The sequence below is a fragment of the Pezoporus occidentalis genome, unplaced genomic scaffold (genome assembly GCF_034315485.1).
Source record: "Pezoporus occidentalis ecotype Australia unplaced genomic scaffold, CSIRO_AGI_Poc_V1 ctg164, whole genome shotgun sequence".
NCBI lineage: Eukaryota > Metazoa > Chordata > Aves > Psittaciformes > Psittacidae > Pezoporus > Pezoporus occidentalis.
Genome location: NW_026913466.1, coordinates 3,992,766 through 4,012,483, shown reverse-complemented (window position 1 = coordinate 4,012,483; position 19,718 = coordinate 3,992,766). Strand labels below are relative to the sequence as shown.

Below are 19,718 nucleotides of genomic sequence, written 5' to 3'. Positions count from 1 at the left end.
ACTGTGCAAGGCACAAGTGTACAGTGCACTGGTATCCCTCTGCACAAGGCTGTAGTGATGGTTTTTGATGTCCATCAGTTCAGATGGAAGATGGTGAAGGTCCAGTCAACAGTGCTCACTTCATACTCATATCATAAAATTGCACAGAAAGTAATTTTCACTAGGTGTTTCATCACCAAGTGCAATGCAAAGGCTGAGAAAAAAACGTTTTTCAATGGAAAAAATAAATCCAGATAAACCATTTATCAGAGTATTATGTTATATGGTGTAGATAGGCGAGCATAATGTGATTCTCTCTGATCTGATCACTGCCTGTGCCAGCATAAATAGTGTGCGTTTGCCACATACTGCTCAGGTCGCAGGTTTGTATCCACACTGCTGCTAAGTGTTAGTTCCTTTTACTGGATGATTGTGAGATTAGCTGATGGTTTTGTTCAAAACCTTAGTTTTGTGCACACCTACCATTTCCTTGGTCGTGCCACACTCAGTGAGCATGGACTCTTCATTAAACAAAAGCTTTTCTCTGTTCTAGGAAATCAACACAGCAGCCTTGCATTTCTTCCTTCCCAGCTGGCTCCTCAAAAGTTACAGTCTGTAGACATCCCCTAGAAACACCTATAAGAATCACATGCATCTTGGTGGATGGCAATGCCTGTGGCTGAGCACCATAAAGTCTGGCACAGGTGGGGTGTGATGGTGAATTCTGTGGAGAGGGCTGCAAAGTACATTTGTGCAGGAAGCTCTGTGTCTATTCTTACACAGTCTCACTAGAGCTGGGCTCACGGCTTGGCTGGCTGCTCCTTCCTACAAATACCCAGGAAAAGTTATAGTCCATTGGTACAGCCATGACCAGAATTGCATTTGGCCAGATGCAAGCTGCTCTGTCCCTGCCTTGAAGGACGGATGGACTGGCCATCAAACACATGTCCTCACTGGCACCTGACTGACTCTGGCCATATCTAACCAGTCTTTTTGGCTTTGGAAGACCCAACTGAACTATGGTGAATTAGATCATTTCAGCTCAGCTCAGACTGTGGGTATCTGAAGCTATGAAAGAGATGCCACCCTGCATGCCTGGTGTCCTGCTGGTGAATTTCTGAATCAGATATAGCTGAAGATACTCCATACTTTAAAATATTGCTCCCACAGTTCTGCTCCCTCAACCATACCAGTGTGAGACTGGGTGCTCACCAGTTCCTTTCCTCTCAACATTTAACCCTGAGAAACCTTTGTAAGGTTTCTCAAATGCAGTCAGAAACAAATCTACATTCATAGCTGGGCAGCTCCAAGAGCAAATGCACTTTTTCCCTCTGTCCTGAGCTGCCTTTAATGGTGTCTGCCTCATCTTGGAGGTGCTGAATGTGGCTGTTCCTCATAAAATACAGCAGTTGCCAAGTTTCCTGATTTCCAGTTTTGCAGTGTCCTGAACTTTCTGCAAACAAGTGGCTGCATAAGAAAAACACAACCCCCTCACCATATAAGGTTCCCAACTGCACAATAGGCCACAGTAAGCCAGGCTTTGGTTGCTTACGAGGATGAGGAAAAGAATATTGAGCACCCCATAGAGCGGAAGTGTGAAGCACAAGGCCTCCAGAAAACACTGCTTATATTCCAACCCAATCACAAGCAACAATTTCCAAGTCACTAATGAAGATTGAACTTGTTCTTTAATTTACCTGTTCTTTAGGCAGAAAGAGCATCAAGGTACAATTTCAGTTAGGTGATGGCATCACAAGCTCTTTGTGTAGTTCTCCTTTCCAGAAGCGTGCTGCTGCTTAGCTGGACTTAGATGAAGGAGAAATTAGTGTCCTTTTAAGAAGCCCTTTTTGGAGTTACAAGCTGTTATAGCCTGCTCGGAACAAGATAACTTGTTAGCTTAACTCACTTTGGCATTCCAGGTTTTGAAATCTTTAAACACACACAGAAGTATCAGAAACCATTCACAGCACAACACAGAAGATAACTTGGGCTTAGGCCTGGGCTGATAAGACTTCTATTTCCCCACTGCATCAAGCCCTTTTTGCAAGGACAAAGACATTCAGTTTTTCACTCACTCTACTGGGCAATGTCTTTTTCCTGACTCTTTTTGCTCTGGTTGATAAAGTCCTGTTATCAGAGATGATATTTTATAGCTGTCTGCAAGAACAAGTCAGACATGCCTTCAGAATGGCACAGAAACACACTGGACCCCACCTTTGAAATGAGATTAATTTGCATTTGAGTATCTTAATTCTAGATCGAAGATGTGACTTATTCCTTTCTGGCCATTAAGTATTCCATTCTAGCAAACACATATTCTAGACATTTGTGAAAGCTGAACTGCAATGCTGCTTTAATATATTTTCCACTAAAAAGAGAACAGCAGAATTCATGATTCTGTAATGCAAATGAATGTGGTTTTGCATTGTATGAACATTTCCTCCAAAAGAGATTTTGATTCCTTGAGAATGACAAATGCTGGCTGCTGTTGCCTGACCTAGCATGAGCAGCAGTTATTGCACCTAGAGGGTAAAAAATGGAGAAAGCTCACCAAGCTCTAAAGCACACCCTCCCTCCCCTCCCCACCCCCCACCACAACAAGCAAACAAACAAGAACCACGGCACATTTTAGTGTTAATTAAATAAGAAAAGAATTAAACTAAACCAAACAAAGCCCTCCTCCCCATTGAAAACCTCAGAGCCACGCAGGTGCCTGGGTCTCTGGAATTCAGTGTTTAGAGAGCAGCAGTGCTGGGTGATAGACACTGCCAGCACAAAGGACTTCGCTCTAGATAAAAGTTGTCCTAGTTAAACCAGAAAATCCAACCTGCAAAAGGCCCTCTTCAGCTGCAAAAGGACATTCAAAATCATTCATTCAGAGGTCACACGTAATTGTAGTGTATTTATTTTATCCTAATATTTAGTTGCACTCTTAGATTTCTTTTCGTGACCCCAGATTCATTTCAGTCCATTACTGAGACTTGTAACAAGCCCACAGCTCTGAGAAGACAGAAGCTGAAAAGCTCTTGAAACCTCACAGTTCCATAACACATTTCCCAAATGATATGAATCAGGCTGCCTTCGTTTCTTCTCCTACATGAACTGCTTCCAAAGTTTACCCAAACTTTTTCAGGGTTCTGCTTTTTTTTTTTTTACTTCTTCAGATCTCAGAGACAGGAAATATAAAATGCATTAAGAGATTAGTGTGTATTTTTTTCTCCAAGCCCTGGAATACAAATGCTGGTGCTGCTTTTCTGCTTTTTCTGCAAGGAATGTAACCTGCCCCTTCCCATGGCAGAGGGTTGGAACTAGAGGATCTTAAGGTCCTTTCCAACCCAAACCAGTCCATGATTCTAGTGATTTCCCCAGAAAGACTGAAGTGCCTCCAAAGCCAGGTGGTAACTTCTAAAATGTCACTTAGAGCTTCCCTCACCCTGTAGTTACAGCCACAGAAAAGGGTTGCAGTGGGTAAGGTAAAAGAGCAGCCCACAAGTTAGAAGAGCTTGTCTCAGCCCTAAACAAGCAAGTTTCACACTTCAACATGAAAGGTTCCAGAGAGACTATTTGCATTCATTTGTATGAAGTGCCCATGTGATACACACAGATGAGCTACTTGGGGTTTGATTCTCCTGCCAGTTGTGTTGCTTGGAGATGAAATTCTTATGTATGAGAATATCACATTGTCATCAAACCGCACTTAACTTTTTTCCCAGTAAAAGATGTCACTTTATGTAACCAGGAACATCATTTAATGCCAGTCCCAGCCAAGCCACAGCTGGCCAGGACCTGAGGAGACCAGCAGCTTTGGGTGCTTTGCTGTGTCCCACCCTTGCCTGCTCTCTCCTGAATACAGCAGTGGATGAATGCCCTCATATTCCTGCTGTTTACTCTTTGCAAGCACCATTACCTTTGTGAAAGGTGTACATTGCATGACACCTCCCAGGGCAGAGGAAGACCTTCAGACTCCAGTCAGGAAAGTGCTGTTGATGGAAAAACCTTGAAAATGTGTCTTGGCTACTGCATGACTCGCATACAAGGCACTAGTTTAGTGTTCTGTATACCTCACTCCTCTCACCAATAAACATTTGTTTGCTTGTAGTTATGAATCAAACACCTCAACTGGCTAAAACTGGCACATGCCCTTTAAATAGTTCAACAGCTGCATGCATATAAGTAGCTGTATCTTTCAAAAGCATCTGAGTGCTGAACTACTGATCTCCAATATGCAAACTGAGCAGAAAGTGGGGGGAAACCCTATTTCTATGACAGCCTCTCCTACCACTTGCCACATCCTCATCTCTCCTCCAGCTCAAGGAATAACTGGGCATTTGGAGGTAGCCACCACATCACCATAGAAACTCTCAGCTCCTTCACACAAGGTAATGTCCAGTCCAAAGCCAACTGGCTTCAGAGACAAATCACTGCTTGCCCTATACTGACTACTGACTGGAAACAGCTGAGGATTCAGGTCTTTGCACTCTTTCACCTTGAGTTGTCTATATAAAGAAACACAAAATGTGTTTTGAAATAGGAAGGAAAAACAAAAAAAAAACCCAACAAAAAAAGATAAGGAGGATGTGGTTATGCCATTTACTAAGAGCACTGGTAGGGTATGGTCTACAAGCAAATCCTGTCGTGCTCTATAGAACAACTGGGACCAAAGCAACGCTGCTGATCTGCTTGCTGGGTTCAGGTAAAGTAATTCCTATTTTAACTAATAACTTTTTTCCCCAAATAATAGCAGCATTGATTGCAAAGCAGTATTTTTAAGCTAGTTTGATAAAGATCAAAAATGTAGTGTTGCTTAGCACAGAGCAGGAAAAAAAAAGAGGTCTGCTCTAGTGATAAGCATAGATATATTCTGTTGTAATCAAAATACTTAGAATAAAATTATAAGAAATTATCCACCCACAGAAGAAATATATGGCAGATACAGCAGGGCTTACTGCTCTGCATTGCACTAAGCCATTTTACTCTTCTCCTGTGCGTTCACAAATGAATAATTTATCTATAACATGAATAGTCTTCTAGCAAATTAATATCAACAAAGTCTGCTTTGCAGCAGTAACATTATTTGTTTTGTGTTGATTAGGAGGGTGATCATGGTAAATGCTGTAAAATTCCTTGCTGAAGTAGTGATTTGAATATTCCTCATTCCTCTTTTGCAGTATAGCTAGATTAAAAATCATTGGCTTGCTGTGTTCTGTCATCTGATTATCATTTCCTTACTATTAAAGCTACAACGACACTTACAGCCAGTTATAGATTTTATGCAGAGAATGTTCCTGCTAATGAAGTATTCATGGATAAGAATATCCTTAATCTGTCGTCACTAATCTGTGCTAAGATGCAGACTTGTGCGAATCCCAGCTAGTGCCAGATGAACTCAGATCCGAGCTACAAGGAGGAAACCATTCACAGCATGCTGTGCTGCAAAAAACCCTAGCAAAGCAAATTCTGTAAAACCTTGCTGTGCCATTTCCTATGTCAGTACACATTTGCTGCTAGCTTAACCACTAACTCCTGCTATTGGTAAACCCAGTTAGCTTTTGACTAGTCCGTAGGAAGTGGAAAATCCTCACTCAACAGGAAAAATCAAGAACAAATGGACCAGTGATGACACAGGGTCTGGACCAGAGAAGAAAAACTCCTTGAATTAATTACAAGCTCTTACATTTGGCTTCTAGTTGTCTGAAACAATCCTAGAGCTGCAGGCAATTCCTTCAAGAAACCCCTGCAAGATGGAGGAATTTTCTTCAGAAGACTAGAAAAGAGAAAACCTGGTGCCCGTCTCTTAAAAAGTGGAAAAGGAGGAGACCACTAAGCCTGGCTTCAGCATTTGGGTAACTATTGGAATCACCCACTGAAGAATCTGTTTGCAAGCACCCAGAAGACAATGCAGGGGTAAGTAACAATGTGCACAGATTCATCTAAGAATGATTAAAATAGAAGTAATTCGACTTTCTGCTGTGAAAAGTAGACAGCAGTCAGGGACAGAGTGAAGGAGGGGGAAAGAAGGTTTCAAACACTATCTCTAAGAAATTCTCGTAAGCAGACAAAGGAAACATGATAGATATGAAACTTCCATATACTTAATGACTATCAACTGAGATATAATTAGTGTCTACCATACAGGAAAGATGTGTTTGGTACAATTCAGTATCTCGCAGGTTGGATATCATCAGTATTAGTAATTTGGACAATGGAGTAAAGATGGTGCTTCGGAAATGACTGCAAGGTTATTTGTCAATGAAAATGCATCTTGAATAATTTTGAGCAAACATATTACTGAGTGCGGACTGTTTGCAAAGAGTTCCCTTGAATATCTCAAGATGAGAAATTTAAATTTGAAGAGGTTAAAATGATGAAAAATGTCGAGTTTTTGAGAATGAGGCACTCTGTTAGAGTACTGGAAATTACCAGTTTAGAGACTGGCTAACGTTTTCTTAACATGAACAATTTGCAGGGGTAATACTGTACGTTATTTGGTACTAATGAGTTTTAAAGAAAAAGTATTCAGTGAAGACAGAAACCTGATAAAAGTAGAATCTAAACTTGGACTTTTATGAGACATCACAAGCAATTTTCTGATACATTTAAAATACAAAGTGCTGGATTAACAGGTGTCACACATCTAAAATACTTCATGTCATCTGATTTTTTCCCCAGCTGAAAGGATGTTCTTGGTCACAGAAGACACACAACACACAACAGGACAGCACTCCTACTTCCTCTATTTCCTATTACCTGTCCTGCCCTCAGGTGACAGCAGCATCTGCCTATAATAACCCCTTGAACACATGGCCTCAGTGCATCTCCACATTTAGTGGAATTATCTCACCTCTCATGTACCACAATCACATGGTTTTCTAAGCAGCTGCCACATGCTTCTCACTCAAAGGGATTGACTCAATCTCAGATTGACTAATAAATCAAAGTTTTCTTTTTGTTCTCCTTTCACTGATAACAATAGGATTTCTCTTTGCTATTTCCCAAGTTCACAAAGCTGCACCAGTCCAACTCATGTGGCTCTGTCCAGCTGTCTGGAAACTGCAATTGGATCTGCCCCTGACCAGCAGCATGTCATGCTTTCTCCTATAGTGCGGTCACTGAAGGAAAAGCTGCCAAGGAGATGTCTCAGTGAATTTGTGCATCCTTCTAGTAGCCTGCATCCAGCCTGTTTGTGGTCCTCATTAGCTTTCTTGCAACCATTTGCTCACCTACTTAATAGCCCCTGTTCTGACATCCGGTTTTCCTAGTGCTTCACTAGCATGCTAGTGAAACTAGTGTGCTTCACTGAAATGCAAGTGCCTTCAATCTTCAGCCTTACCCTTATCTGAAAAAGCAGACACTTCAAAGAAGATAATGGTCTGACAGAAGGTGTCAAACCATTATTGAACAGTTTTCCTTAAAAATCTCTAAGAAGATTTTACTCAACACTTACAGAATTGCTTTAATCACATTTGATTAATTCTTTACAGTGAGGGTGCTGAGGCACTGGCACAGGGTGCCCAGAGAAGTTCTGGCTGCCCCATAACTGGCAGCGTTCAACGCCAGCTTGGACGGGGCTTGGAGCAACCTGCTCTAGCGAAAGGTGTCCCTGGCTGTGGCAGGGGTTGGGACTGGATGAGCTTTAAGGCCCTTTCAACCCAAACCATTCTGTGATTCTATGCCATACTTTCTTTCAACAGATAAACTAGATTAATCCTTTTCTAGATCCACTAATAACATATACACTTCATAACAATTAATAGGTTGGGCCTTCAAGCTTTATGTGCCTCTTCTTTTCATAGTCTGAGCTAGAAATAAACTGTTTTCACTCATATGAACATGTTAAGCTCTGAGTTCCTTCTCTGTTCAGATACAGTTATTTCCATTTTCACTCACAATTCCTCTAAGTCAACACACCTCTGACCTCCAGCACAATATCAGCATCCCTCTGAAAAGCAGAGGTATAAGATTTGGCAAAACCCAAGCCCATTTTCTCAGTTAATATTTAGCAGATCTACTTGTTCTCCATGTTTCTCTCTTCTTATTTTATATTTTATTTTAGCCATCTAAACAAATTGTTTCTTCAGCAAAGTTCAGCTCCATTTGGTAGTGCTCATGAATGACCTGTCACTTTTTGTCCTCCAAAGCAGAGATTCCCCTCTTGATCTGATTCTTCTTAAAATGTCTTAACTTACTCATAAAATATCTTTTGAATTATTTGTTTAGCTGAGTTGGACTGGGAATTTTATCTACCAATATCTTCTCCTTCATTAGGATTTTTTGTGATTTTGATTAAAGGACGTTCTCAAAAAGCACTTTTAAGGCATAGTTTGTTAGAGCATACATACATTTTTAAGACCGGTGGTAACACTTATTCCCTACGAATCATACTTTTTTAAAGAACGATATTATGAAGATCATAGAATAGTTAGGGTTGGAAAGGACCATAAGATCATCTAGTTCCAACCACTATTTGCTAATCTTTGCCAGATTATCTAAAATAACCAGTTAAAGTACTTGCAAATCCAAAACTTATCTAATGCTTGAAGTTAAGCACAAGCTAGAAAACATGTTTACTCAGTTTATATCTACATAAAATATCAATCTTCTTAAGCTTACCTTCTAAAAAACTGCATCAGATAGAAGCACTATATGAAATTATAATACCCATATAAATGCAGGTGTAGTAAAAAGACATCAGCAAGAACTACTGATACATAGGGAATCATGGATATAAGAATAAAAACCTAGCTATTAGTTTGACCCACCTTAATATGGAACAATAATTTCATGAGGAAAAGGAACAGAAGTGTTATAGAAGTTTCAACAGATTTACAAGTTACTAGAGATGGCAAGTACACTTCAGAGTTTTGAAAACGTATGTTTGAATAAGTCAGTCTCTTCAATATCTGAATGGGATTAATTTAAAGGGTGTGATAGTCAGTGGATGCTGACTACCTGGTGTCGAGAATCAGTCTCCTTTATAACAGATCAAGCACTCAAATTAGAAATAGAAAGCTCTGTGCTTGAAATAAGGATTTGCTTTCAGTAATCACCAAAGACAAGCATCTAGCTCAAAACCAAAAAATCCCAGAGCTGTGTTTGAAAAGTATCTCACACTGATATATCAAGGCTTTCACTGAGAGCCTTACACATTTCCAACCTGTTTTCTCTGTCATTTTAGGGGAGAAACGTCCAACAGCAGCGGGGAATGCAACTTTGCAGACATCGACAGATTAGCAAAGACCCTGCTGCTGGGGATCTCCATCCCTACCTTCATTCTCGGGCTGGTTCTCAATGCCATGGCTCTATCGGTGTTCTGCTGTTTTTGGAAGAAGCAAACCAAAACTTCAGTGTACATGATCAATCTCGCACTTGCAGATGTCTTGCTGCTTCTCTCGCTCCCACTCAAGCTGTACTACTCTATCAAGAAAGCACCCAGACTCCTGTGCTCATTCATAGAGTCTCTGTATTTTGTCAACATGTATGGTAGTATCTTCATCATCGTCTGCATTACCATCGACAGATATATCTGCATAAGGCACCCATTTGAAGGTCGAGCTAACCAATCCCCCAAATGGGCTATCTTGATTTGCTGCTTCATCTGGGCAGTAGCCTGGCTTTGCAGCACCCCAATGTATGTGTTTCACGAGGAAGATAATTTTAAGTGCTTTCACAACATGTCAGAACAGGCGTGGAGCACCCCCCTCATTGTTTCTGTAGAAATCTTTGGATTTCTGATCCCACTTGCAGTGATTGTTTTCTGCTCTGCCCAAAACATCTGGATTCTTCTGAATTACAAAAGTCAAGCTAAAAAGAAGGTAGAAAGCAATGGCTCCTTACGAGTCATTATCATCAACCTGGTGGTGTTTTTGGTGTGCTTCACACCTGTCCACCTTGCAATCTGCCTGCAGTACCTGGTAAGACAGCATGTGATAGTGGACTGCAGTCTGAAACAAACCATCAGCTTCTTCATTCAGGTGTCAATGATAATAGCCAACCTCAACTGCTGCCTGGACGCCATCTTTTATTACCTTGCTGCAAAGGAATTCCGTGAGAAGACACACCTGAAAAAGATGATTGAACTGTGTCCTGTTTTTAAGCCTTGTGCCACATGATGAGACTGCCAGCAGTAGGAGAGCACCTCTTCCTTGGCTCTGGCTTGCCTCACAGGATGCCAACAGCAATAGCAGTAGGGTCACCTTGGCCACGGCAGGGAGGGTGCAGGAGAAAGACAATGATTTTCTGATGAATGTGAACCTGTTCCATATTTTTCTTCTCTTTAAAGTTAAAAAGGGAAAAATGTTGGAAAAAAGAAACAGCATTAGCAAAGTGACAGAGTGACACCAAAAGAAGCATTAACCTTGACGGTATCTACTAAATGTGAAAGGCTTGACAGAAGAAAACTACCCAGATCACTGCAGTGCCACTGAAAATCAGCCTTTGTCATTGCTGCACCAGTTTTCTTTTTGGCAATGGGATCAAAAAGTTGTTGCTAAGGGCCAGATAGGGAAATAAGTATTAGAAGGTGTCTGAGAGTTGAATAGCAGTACCCAGACAAAAGTCTGACTCTGCTCTTCCCTTCTGTAAATCTTCCAGAAGGTCACTGTTGGAGCTCATTTGCTCTGAACAGCTTGGCCAGCCTGAGGTAACAGTGAATCCTCTCTCCTGTAAGCATTATACACTGGCTGGGGCTGCTACACGGGGCAGCAGCCTCTGCTCTTTCATGGAGGATGGGCTGCCCAATATACAACCCCAAGAGAATGTCTTGGTACTGCAATTACTTGAGCAACAAACATTTCTGAATATCTTTGCTGAGGAGTCAGTGTGGTTTTCTGCTGCAATTTTTAATCTGTTTTTGCATATGAAAACCAAAAGAACCCCTTCAAATATGTCATTTAGTGAAAGAGTGTATGTGATTAACTGTATTTCTACATTATTGTATTTCTAGCAAAGATACAATATGACAGATGTACAAAATCATTCTGCCTGTCTTTTCATTCTTTCTTGGAGGAGGGGAATTAGGGAAGCAAGCCCTGCATCACAGAAAAACAGGGAGCTCCTGTCTGATACGCTCCTTACTCTCAACTGGAATTCTGAACTAGCTCTATCCAACTCATTCCTTAGAATCTAGCCTGCACTGTACACCTCATGAAACATCTCTAGACATGCCTCAACCCTTCTCAGTCAGCACTTCTGGTATGTCAACATGCTTATACCATTTGCAAGTCTGGCTCTGAGTCTAAACTCAAGGTTTCCTTGTTGCAATTAAGCCTACAATTTCTCATACCATTATGTTGCATTGTTCATGCTCTCACCAGAAGCATTTCCCATCAAGAAATCCATTTCTGTACCTTTTAAGAATGGCTGTAAAAATGGTCTAAGATTGCTTGTAATCAAGTCTTCATTCTGGGGCAGATGTTCCCAGATGAAAAGAAAGTACCTTCTGTGGAGCAAATTAAAAAGAAAGGGGTCAGCTTTGAGAGTACAATTCATACTCTCACATTTGAGAGTACAAATTGATTTCCATAGAAATGAATGTGCAAGTGGGCAGCTGCACATATCTAATACTAGGCCTAAATGTGTAAGTGTTTTATAACTTTTTAGTATTAAAGCTATGATGGCAGCTGAGGCATGCAAGATACTCAGAAGCAAAGCAAGGTTTTTATCCCCATCTTTGCCATTATCTGCAGAAGAGCAAGAGAAAGAGTTTTACAAGACTAAGTTTTCAAAACATTATTTGCTAGTGCTGCAATCATTCAGAAACTTGCAGCCTTTTCAATGAGTTAAACTTTCTTCTTTGCACCTTTCACATTACTTTGCATATGAAACATCTGTGTAAAAAAGAACATAAGCTGTATATATATGAAGTGTGTGATTTGAAAATACATTTTAATTCCCCAGATAGCAGTATAAAAATCTTATCTACCTATTTCATCACAAATTTGTACCATTTTCTCCTTAAAACAACTCCAAGACTTAGTTCGAGGTTTTCCTTCACAGGAGCTACATCAGGTTTGTAACTCTGGCAAGCAAGAATAACTGATTAAGCAATAATAAACAGAAAAAGTAAGAACAGGAAAGATGGTCAAACCCAGAAGTCTGGAAAAGGTCATATTCTGATCTTCAAAGGAATAAGTGCACATATGCTATAGGGAGAAAGGAAAAGTGTGTAGGGACTCTCCTATGCATGGGTGGAGGAGAAGTTTGATCTGCCAGGGCTAGGGAGACAACATTCACTCATGCTGATGCTTGTTCAGTAGTAGAGGCCCAGCACACTCAGGTAGTGAGAGACTTCCACTTACATATAGAAATCAAACTGATTTTCTCAAGAAAGGAAACAGAAGTCATCTGTAAGAATGGGGAGTCATGGGGCCCACTACTAACAACAACTCTACAGACTTAGTCTGCTCATGTCATACACAGCAGCAAACTCATAGCACAGAATCCAAAAGTTAAGATTGGACTACTTCCCATTTATTGTCGTTAGTGCCACTTCTTTGTTGGCCAAAAGTGATTTTATATGTAACTCAATTTGTCTAAATTTTGCCTGTTGCCTATGTAAATTAGAACTGTCTGAGCATTCTTGAAATCTGGGGGAAAGAGAGTGGGGAGAGGAGGAGAACCTATCCATGCTGGTTTTACAAGGCTATTACAACAGTCAAATCTTTTAGCACAAAAAGAGATCTTGTGAGCAAGAAGGTGTCACTTTCAACTAACTGCTTTTCAAGATGTACTTACATTTAAATAATACACTTAAATTCTTTCTTTGACCTGCAGCTAAGACCACAGGTCTTTTTAAATCAGAATTTTACGTTCAGGCTCTTCTGTGAAATTTACTCATAGCTCTGGAGAATATCCAGTTGGTGTTATTTTTATACCAGGACACAAAAATCAATGAAAAGCCTTGCGCAGCTTGAGAAGGCACACAATTCTGTCAATAATAAAGCTGAAGAGTATCTGACATTTTAAAAACAACAACAAAAGCTTTCCTGTGTCAATACACAAGTTCGCTGTTTCTATTTTCAGACTGCACAACAGAAAAGGTTTCTTTCCTCTTGATGTTGTTATTAATACACAGAAAAATGGTAAGAACCTGAATGTGAACCCCTCACATACCCAGGTCTCCTCCCAGGAGCTCAGTTGCACTGTAAAGTCAAAGCAGCATTGTCTTAGTGAGGGAAAAAACAAAAATAGATTAAGAATCATAGAATCGTTAGGGTTGGAAAGGACCTTAAGATCATCAAGTTCCAACCCCCCTGCCATGGGCAGGGACAACTCACACCAAACCAGATCACCCAAGGCCTCGCCCAACCTGGTCTTGAACACTGCCAATAAAGAATATAAAAACCCACCAAGTACTACCCAAAACCACCCATATTAATGCCTTTCAAAGTTATATTTTCAGTTCCGCTCTCTTTGGCAAATTGAACAAAACCAGATGCAAGTATACACGGTCCTTAAAGAGCAGCTGCATTTAACTTTATATTTTTCTGGAGAGGTCAGGCTGTTTCAGGACACACAGGTTTTATCCAGTCAAACTTCTCCAGCTGGGCCAAACCCCGCAGGTCTTTCCAATACAGAAGAGGGCTGGCTGCTCTCAAGGGCATTCTTATCAATAGAAGACTAGTCTACCAACGTCATACAAGTAGCATTTGTGCAACAAGCCATATGATCCCCAAGCTGTATTTTGTACACTCACTCAGCAACTGAAAGACTGTAAGTCATGAAAGGAGTCTGGACAAAAGGAAAAGAAATACAATCCAATTAAAAACAAAACAACCCCATAGTTTGTTCCCCAAACTCTTTTTGTGTCCCTTTGCCTGGTGGGTTATGCTATCTTCACTTCAGCTCAGTGCCAGTCCACTAAGTATATATAAAAGTACCATCAGAACAATGCCAAACCTTTTAAAAAGCAATATTGTCCCAGAAATCCCTTTGAAATAACATATCTAAATGTTTTTAAACAAAAAAAAAGTAAGTTAAAATGATCTAATAACAAGCAGAGAATCTGTTACAGAGCATCTTACAGCTTTCATAAAACTGATTTTCTGGTATTATATGATTTACAAGCTGGAAAACCCTAGCTTGAAGCACCAATATTCTCCTACCTTCTAGCAATGTGCTATGGTGAGCACAGGTGGGCATGCACCATGCAGAGGTCCAACATCATTTCATTATGATTAAATACTTTAGTTACAAACATTAACCGGACAGTTTTTCCCTGTGAGAATGATCAGCCACCATTTCTTCCAACGTTTTACTCACAAAGAAAGCCTAATAAATATCGCTCTAGCAGTTTATCATATCAAGTAGTTTCAAGTGTTCAGAAATCTGCAGTGAGAAAAGCAGCCACCTCACTGCCTAAGGCAGCCTGCAGATCTTAAAAGGATGTTGAAACGGGTTTGAAGACCAAAATGGATCTTTAGCAAGATCATTCTAAACCTGACATCTTTGTGTGCTGCTCTAAGCAATATTTCACTCAAATGTCATTCTCCAACACCACAACTTGACCTGCCCAAAACGCACACAAACAAAAGATAGAAGAATGCTACTCAAGGGTGCGCATTTCTACCTCTCTGAGCAAAATTGTTTTGCAGGTTTTTTACCTCCCTCACATTCAGGATATTTTCCCCTTTAGACTAACTCATTCCTACAAATCATGGGTGTGCTCTCCATACTTCCACCCAAACACAAAGAGAGGAGCTGTGAAAAGGCAGCATCGTTTGAGGAACTGGCAAGTCTAGTAGGAGCCCTATGTGTGAACCTCCCGAGATGTCCCTGGCAGCTATCCTGAGAGGCTGCAGGTACCTGCTCAACACCAGAGCAGCAAACAGCAATAGTTCAGGCAAATCCTTTATGGAGCCAGAAGGACAGTGACACCTTGGCTGCCACACACCAAAAGGGACTTAATTTTTTCCAAGGGGAATTGTCTTTATAAAGAGGGCAGACATGTGCTTGCCCTGAGCAAAATCAAAAGAAATCTGCCTGTTATTCATACAAGAGTACATATGGGAAAGCTGGCTTGGTTTAATTTAAAATTAGCATGTTTGCAAAGTTTGTAGAGAAACAGAGAGACAAGCTACACACATGCTTTGCTCTGGCTGCTCTCCTAACACTGCCAAAATACAAAGCGTGAAGAGAATAGCTCGAAAGCTCAGTTACCAAAAGAGGTAGCAGCTTCTTCTCTCGCTCCCTAGCTCTCTGTCTCTGTATGGGGGAAGAGGAAGATAAAAAGAGGATATAGCAGAGGTGGAAAGTGGTTACTGCAGAGGGAGAGCTGAGCCCACTGCCGTGAGAAGGCTCTGCCTGAGCAGCTCAAGATGGCTTCAGTCCAAAGATGCAGACCTACTCCTGAAATAAAAACCATAGGAGGCACAGAAAACCCCTTCAACACCTATCCCTGCCCAAGGCAGGATTTTGTGCATCTCCCCATAGGTGTCTCCAAGCTGCCCTGTGTGTGCATGCCCAGTCAGCACTCTTAAAAGTCATGCCCTTTGCTACTGCATCTCACATCGCAGCTTCCACCCGGCCCTCACACAGGAGACAAACCCTGCTGCTCAAGCAGGACATGGCAGGGCAGGACTGGGCACTTGGCACACTGTGTGATGCCCATCTAGCTACTCAGCAAGGGATGGATGCTGAGACAGGTCTGCATAGGCTGGGGCTTCCTTCAGCTACAGTGACCACTTCTGAAACAGTTAAATCTATTTCTCCAGTAAAGGTAGTTGGGAGCAAGAAGAAAACAAATCCAGAACTAAAACACACCTGTATTTTTAAGGTTAGGAAACATCATTTTATAGACAGTATCATGTGAGGGAATCTGGGCTGCTTCTAAACATGTCATTGACATGAGTTTCTGTTGGCTAAAGAGCTATTTACTTTGGAATCACTCATAGGAACTGCTTGCCACATAATATCACTGCATGATCAGTTTTTGCAGTTCTGTTACCTCAGTAGTAGCTGGAAAGCTCCAGAGAGATAAAACGCATCCCTTCAGCATGGGTATGTCAAGTTCCCGCAAGCAATCTTCTGTTTATCTTGTTAACATCAGGCCAATACACAGACTAAAGCAAGCGTTAGCACTGAAACAAACCTCGACAGACTAAGAATAGCTGTATTTATATACTGTCTTTCATCTGAGGAAGTCAGAATGACTGAAGACAAGACACACAATCCTTCACTGCACAGACTGCTCTCCATCTAGTGCTGGAAATACGAGAAGCAAAAAGGGTGACAAGCACTGGCTGAGCAGCCAGTGTAGCTCTGGTCCCATGAAGTGATCCTGTGTCCCTGGATTGGCACAGTTCATCACCTTTGGCCCTGTTTGAACTTTTTCTCTGATTTATTTAACTTTAAAATACGTACAAAATAAATCTTGGCAGCACTCACTGCAACATAGTGCATCACCAGAGTCAAATTCATGCTGCAACCATGGATTTTTAATTACCTTGTGTTTTAAATCGCTGCTATTTCTGCCTCACCAGCAGGTCATAGGGATGGCACTGCTTTCCCCAACACTCTCTACTCCAAGATGAAGACTCATCTGTCCAGGAGTGAACTCAGCCACCACTGGACTGCACACACCAAGCTCGAACAGACCTGCAGTAAATCTGCTCCGGAGCACTAGGATGTCATCTGTGTTGCCTGATCTATACCAACTGACATACTTTACTCTAAAAATTAGCCCTCACCCAGTGGCTGGCACCTCCTCCACACCATGCCAGCTGCTTTTACATACACTGCCTGTGCTGAACAGTGCTTACTCATTTAAGCCACAACAGGCAGTGCTGTGGGGAGACAAGACATGCTTGCAGAACTTGTGGCAAGATGCAGGTGTCTTGAAGCAACCATGTCCTGCCATTTATCTTCTCCTCACCCCACCTCACCACTTCTGCAAGTCCTCTTTTAGCCAGCATTTTGGGCCCCAGCCCTGGACCCTGTGGACAGCTTCCCATGGGTCAAGGAGCATCATCCCACAGGTATGAGAGATCCTACCCATGACAGCCCCTTTGCAGCCTGCTCCATAGCACCCAGAAGTGCTGCCAAAGGCAGGCTGCTGCTTGTGAGCTCTTAGGTTTGTGGGAGGTTTGAAAAATCAGTTGGTTTTCCCCCCATTTCCTGAAGTACAACAACTTCATGGACAGACGGATGTCCATGTTTAAAGAATAAGTGGAAATCTGCTTTTCTTCTTCATTTTTAAGCCCCTAGTTACTGCTTCCATTTTCATATTTCCTGAGACATGGCAAACTACTCTTGTGAGTAAGAGATGTTGCTCCACAGTTAATCTTCTTTCCAATCAAAACTGCATTTACCTAGTTCAGTGCATGGGTAAAGGGCTGTTACAGTTCTGAAACTGCAAACAACAGCATTGATGGATATGATCACCACATCAAGATTGCACACCGCAAACTGTCCTCCTTTTAAAAAGAATGCAGCTTTAAGTAAACACAAGACATTCCAGATAAAGCTAATAGAAAGAGCAGAGAAAGGATGTAGGCTGTCTGGTTATGTGAGATACATATATATATATGTATATATTACAGATATAGAGATATTTTATCTTTTGTACAATGTGCTAAAATGAGAGTAGGGTTTCATTTGGGCCCCCAAGAGCAGTGCCAGGGCTCAGTGTCACTTTTCGGTTCCCCAGAGGTCCTCTCAGAAGCTTTGTTTCTTAGCTGCATTTTACCACACAGTCTCCTGACTGAACTGCTCCAACCTCAAGCAAAGCGCCCTCTACTGCAATGTCAAATAAACTATAGAGGCTCCCTCAATAGTCACTGAAGAGCTTGTGGCATCTCCAGGGAGCAATTCAGCTTTTTTAGGGTCTGGATTGCCCTCAACAAGAGTCACTCCATCCTCTTGCAGGACAGAAGGCTACTTGAACATTTGGGCTCTCAGATCACCTGTCTGTGTCCTCCACATCTGCTGGACCCTTGCATATCTATATGTTGCCAATGAAACCATACAGATGCTTATTAGGCATCTCTGCCACCCTAGTCACCTCATTACTGACAAAGATGCAGCCAGCAATTATTCCAGAAGCTAGCTGAGCTCTGGAAAGACCATGCATGACTACCCTTGTAGGTTAATAGGAATCCAAACAGTCATTAGTATCTCTATTAAATTGACTAATTGTCGGGTGTTATTGGGAAAAACGAAGATTCCAGTGTTTTGCTGAAACCTTCAATCCATTTATTTACTGAGTAAGCATAACTGTAATTTGTTTCCCCTTTCCTTGAGTATACTTTGGCTGGGGAATTTTCCTCAGTATTTCCTACAATCATACCAATGCCTGTGGAATATACCACTTCTTTTAATACGATCCTCATACCTCAGCTTTAATCTTCTACAGAGCACTGCCTTTTCTCTGCTTCCACTGCACTGCAGCATCTTAAGTGTGCTCAGCACATTACAGTTTCAGTAAAATCAGAGAACTCTGAACATCTCCAGCTATCTCTTTCTAACTTAACTGAAATCATACTGCAAAGCAGGGCCTGTGACACAATTGCCTTGAAACCATAGGAGATCACTCGACTGGTTTAAATATGACTGTGGTTCTTTTGGCTTTTTTCCATGTAACAACAAGCACTAAGCTCAATAAAGACAGTAAAATTATTACCAGGAAATAAAACCTTCAAAACCTGTTTCTCTTTAGGCTTTTGTAGTAAAAACACAAAGGAATCCTGAGAATTAAATCTTTTTTCTTAGAAGTAGACAGTGTGATTCATTTTGAGTCACAAACGTCCCTAAATGAATCTAAATCACATTTGCCTAATTTACAAAGAGAAACCTATTCTTTCTTCTATTTTGAATTCCACCACTGGAAATTCAGCTTGGGGAATTCAGCTGGATCATTGCTTAGTTACATATCCCCGTCAAACAAATTCTGTGCTGACTAAACTCCCTAGAAATCCATTTCACTGCTATTTTCTGGCAACACACAGACATAAGGAGGGACCAAAGCTGACGCTACAGCTAGAGCCTCACCAGCAAGGATGCTGACAATGTGAGAGAATGAGCACATGGCTCCCTTTCTACGCTCATACTGGAGAGCAAACCCCTGCTCTCTCTTACACCATTATTCATTTAGAACACAGCCTAATGCTTCTAGTATCATCACTTGTGGGTTTCAGTCTAACTCAGTGGGAATTGCCCCTGTGTTGGCTCAATACTGCAGACAGGAGAAAAACAGAAGCAAAAAAGTCCTACCATCAATTAAAGTATTTCATAAGTGCACCAAGTACCAAGTCTATTACGTATAAAATGTGTCCAGGTAGCTCTTTAGAGACAGAATTTGCTATCACCACCTTCAGCAAACCAACCAGTGAGAATTCTCTCCTGTGAAAACCTGACAAGACTTAACCTTAGCTTGTAAACAGAGAACATAAATCATGCTCTGTCTCCCAGCATCCAGTAGGTGGGAATTAGCAGAGAGACATTTCCCTACTTTCAGCCTTCAGCTACACCTTGCTTCCAGACTTTTGCCCTTGAAACACCCTTGGTCATGCATCAATGGCTTGGTTTTATTGTCTCCTGCTTTTAAGCTGCTGTCTTTGACTTTCTGGTGCATTCTTCCTACAATTTCACCTTTGGACATATCAAGAGGTGTGACCAGCTAAATCTTTCATCCTGTTTGCAACCAGTGCACCCACTGATGAAAACTCTTTTCAATGTTAACACCAAATATTGTTTATTTTAAATGAATTAGAACTTCATGTGGCTGATAGCATTGCCAATCTCTG

General features: G+C 41.3%; 1 protein-coding gene and 1 long non-coding RNA gene across 5 annotated transcripts; one reads left to right on the top strand and one right to left on the bottom strand.

Annotated features, from left to right (window-relative positions):
- Positions 1-1,648: 1,648 nt before the first annotated feature.
- LOC134160852 (uncharacterized) lies at positions 1,649-10,117 on the bottom strand. Of its 2 annotated transcripts, none has more exons than XR_009963716.1 (2): positions 10,038-10,117; positions 1,649-1,849 (listed from the first exon to the last, which is right to left on the bottom strand). It is a non-coding gene; the product is annotated as an uncharacterized LOC134160852 (long non-coding RNA). The 2 variants fall into 2 exon arrangements; XR_009963715.1 differs by lacking the exon at positions 10,038-10,117 and adding an exon at positions 2,955-3,227.
- GPR55 (G protein-coupled receptor 55) lies at positions 4,237-19,665 on the top strand. 3 transcript variants are annotated; one of them, XM_062613254.1, is made up of 4 exons: positions 4,246-4,358; positions 4,626-4,672; positions 5,667-5,883; positions 9,155-10,100. In XM_062613254.1, exons 3-4 carry the CDS (start codon positions 5,876-5,878, stop codon positions 10,086-10,088), a joined length of 942 nt encoding a protein of 313 aa, XP_062469238.1. In that variant the 5' UTR covers positions 4,246-4,358; positions 4,626-4,672; positions 5,667-5,875; the 3' UTR covers positions 10,089-10,100. The 3 variants fall into 3 exon arrangements, 1 of the variants encoding a protein (XP_062469238.1); XR_009963714.1 differs by lacking the exon at positions 9,155-10,100 and adding an exon at positions 16,461-19,665 and having other exon boundaries at positions 4,237-4,672; XR_009963713.1 differs by lacking the exon at positions 9,155-10,100 and adding an exon at positions 6,649-6,927 and having other exon boundaries at positions 4,237-4,672.
- The last annotated feature ends 53 nt before the right edge of the window (positions 19,666-19,718 follow it).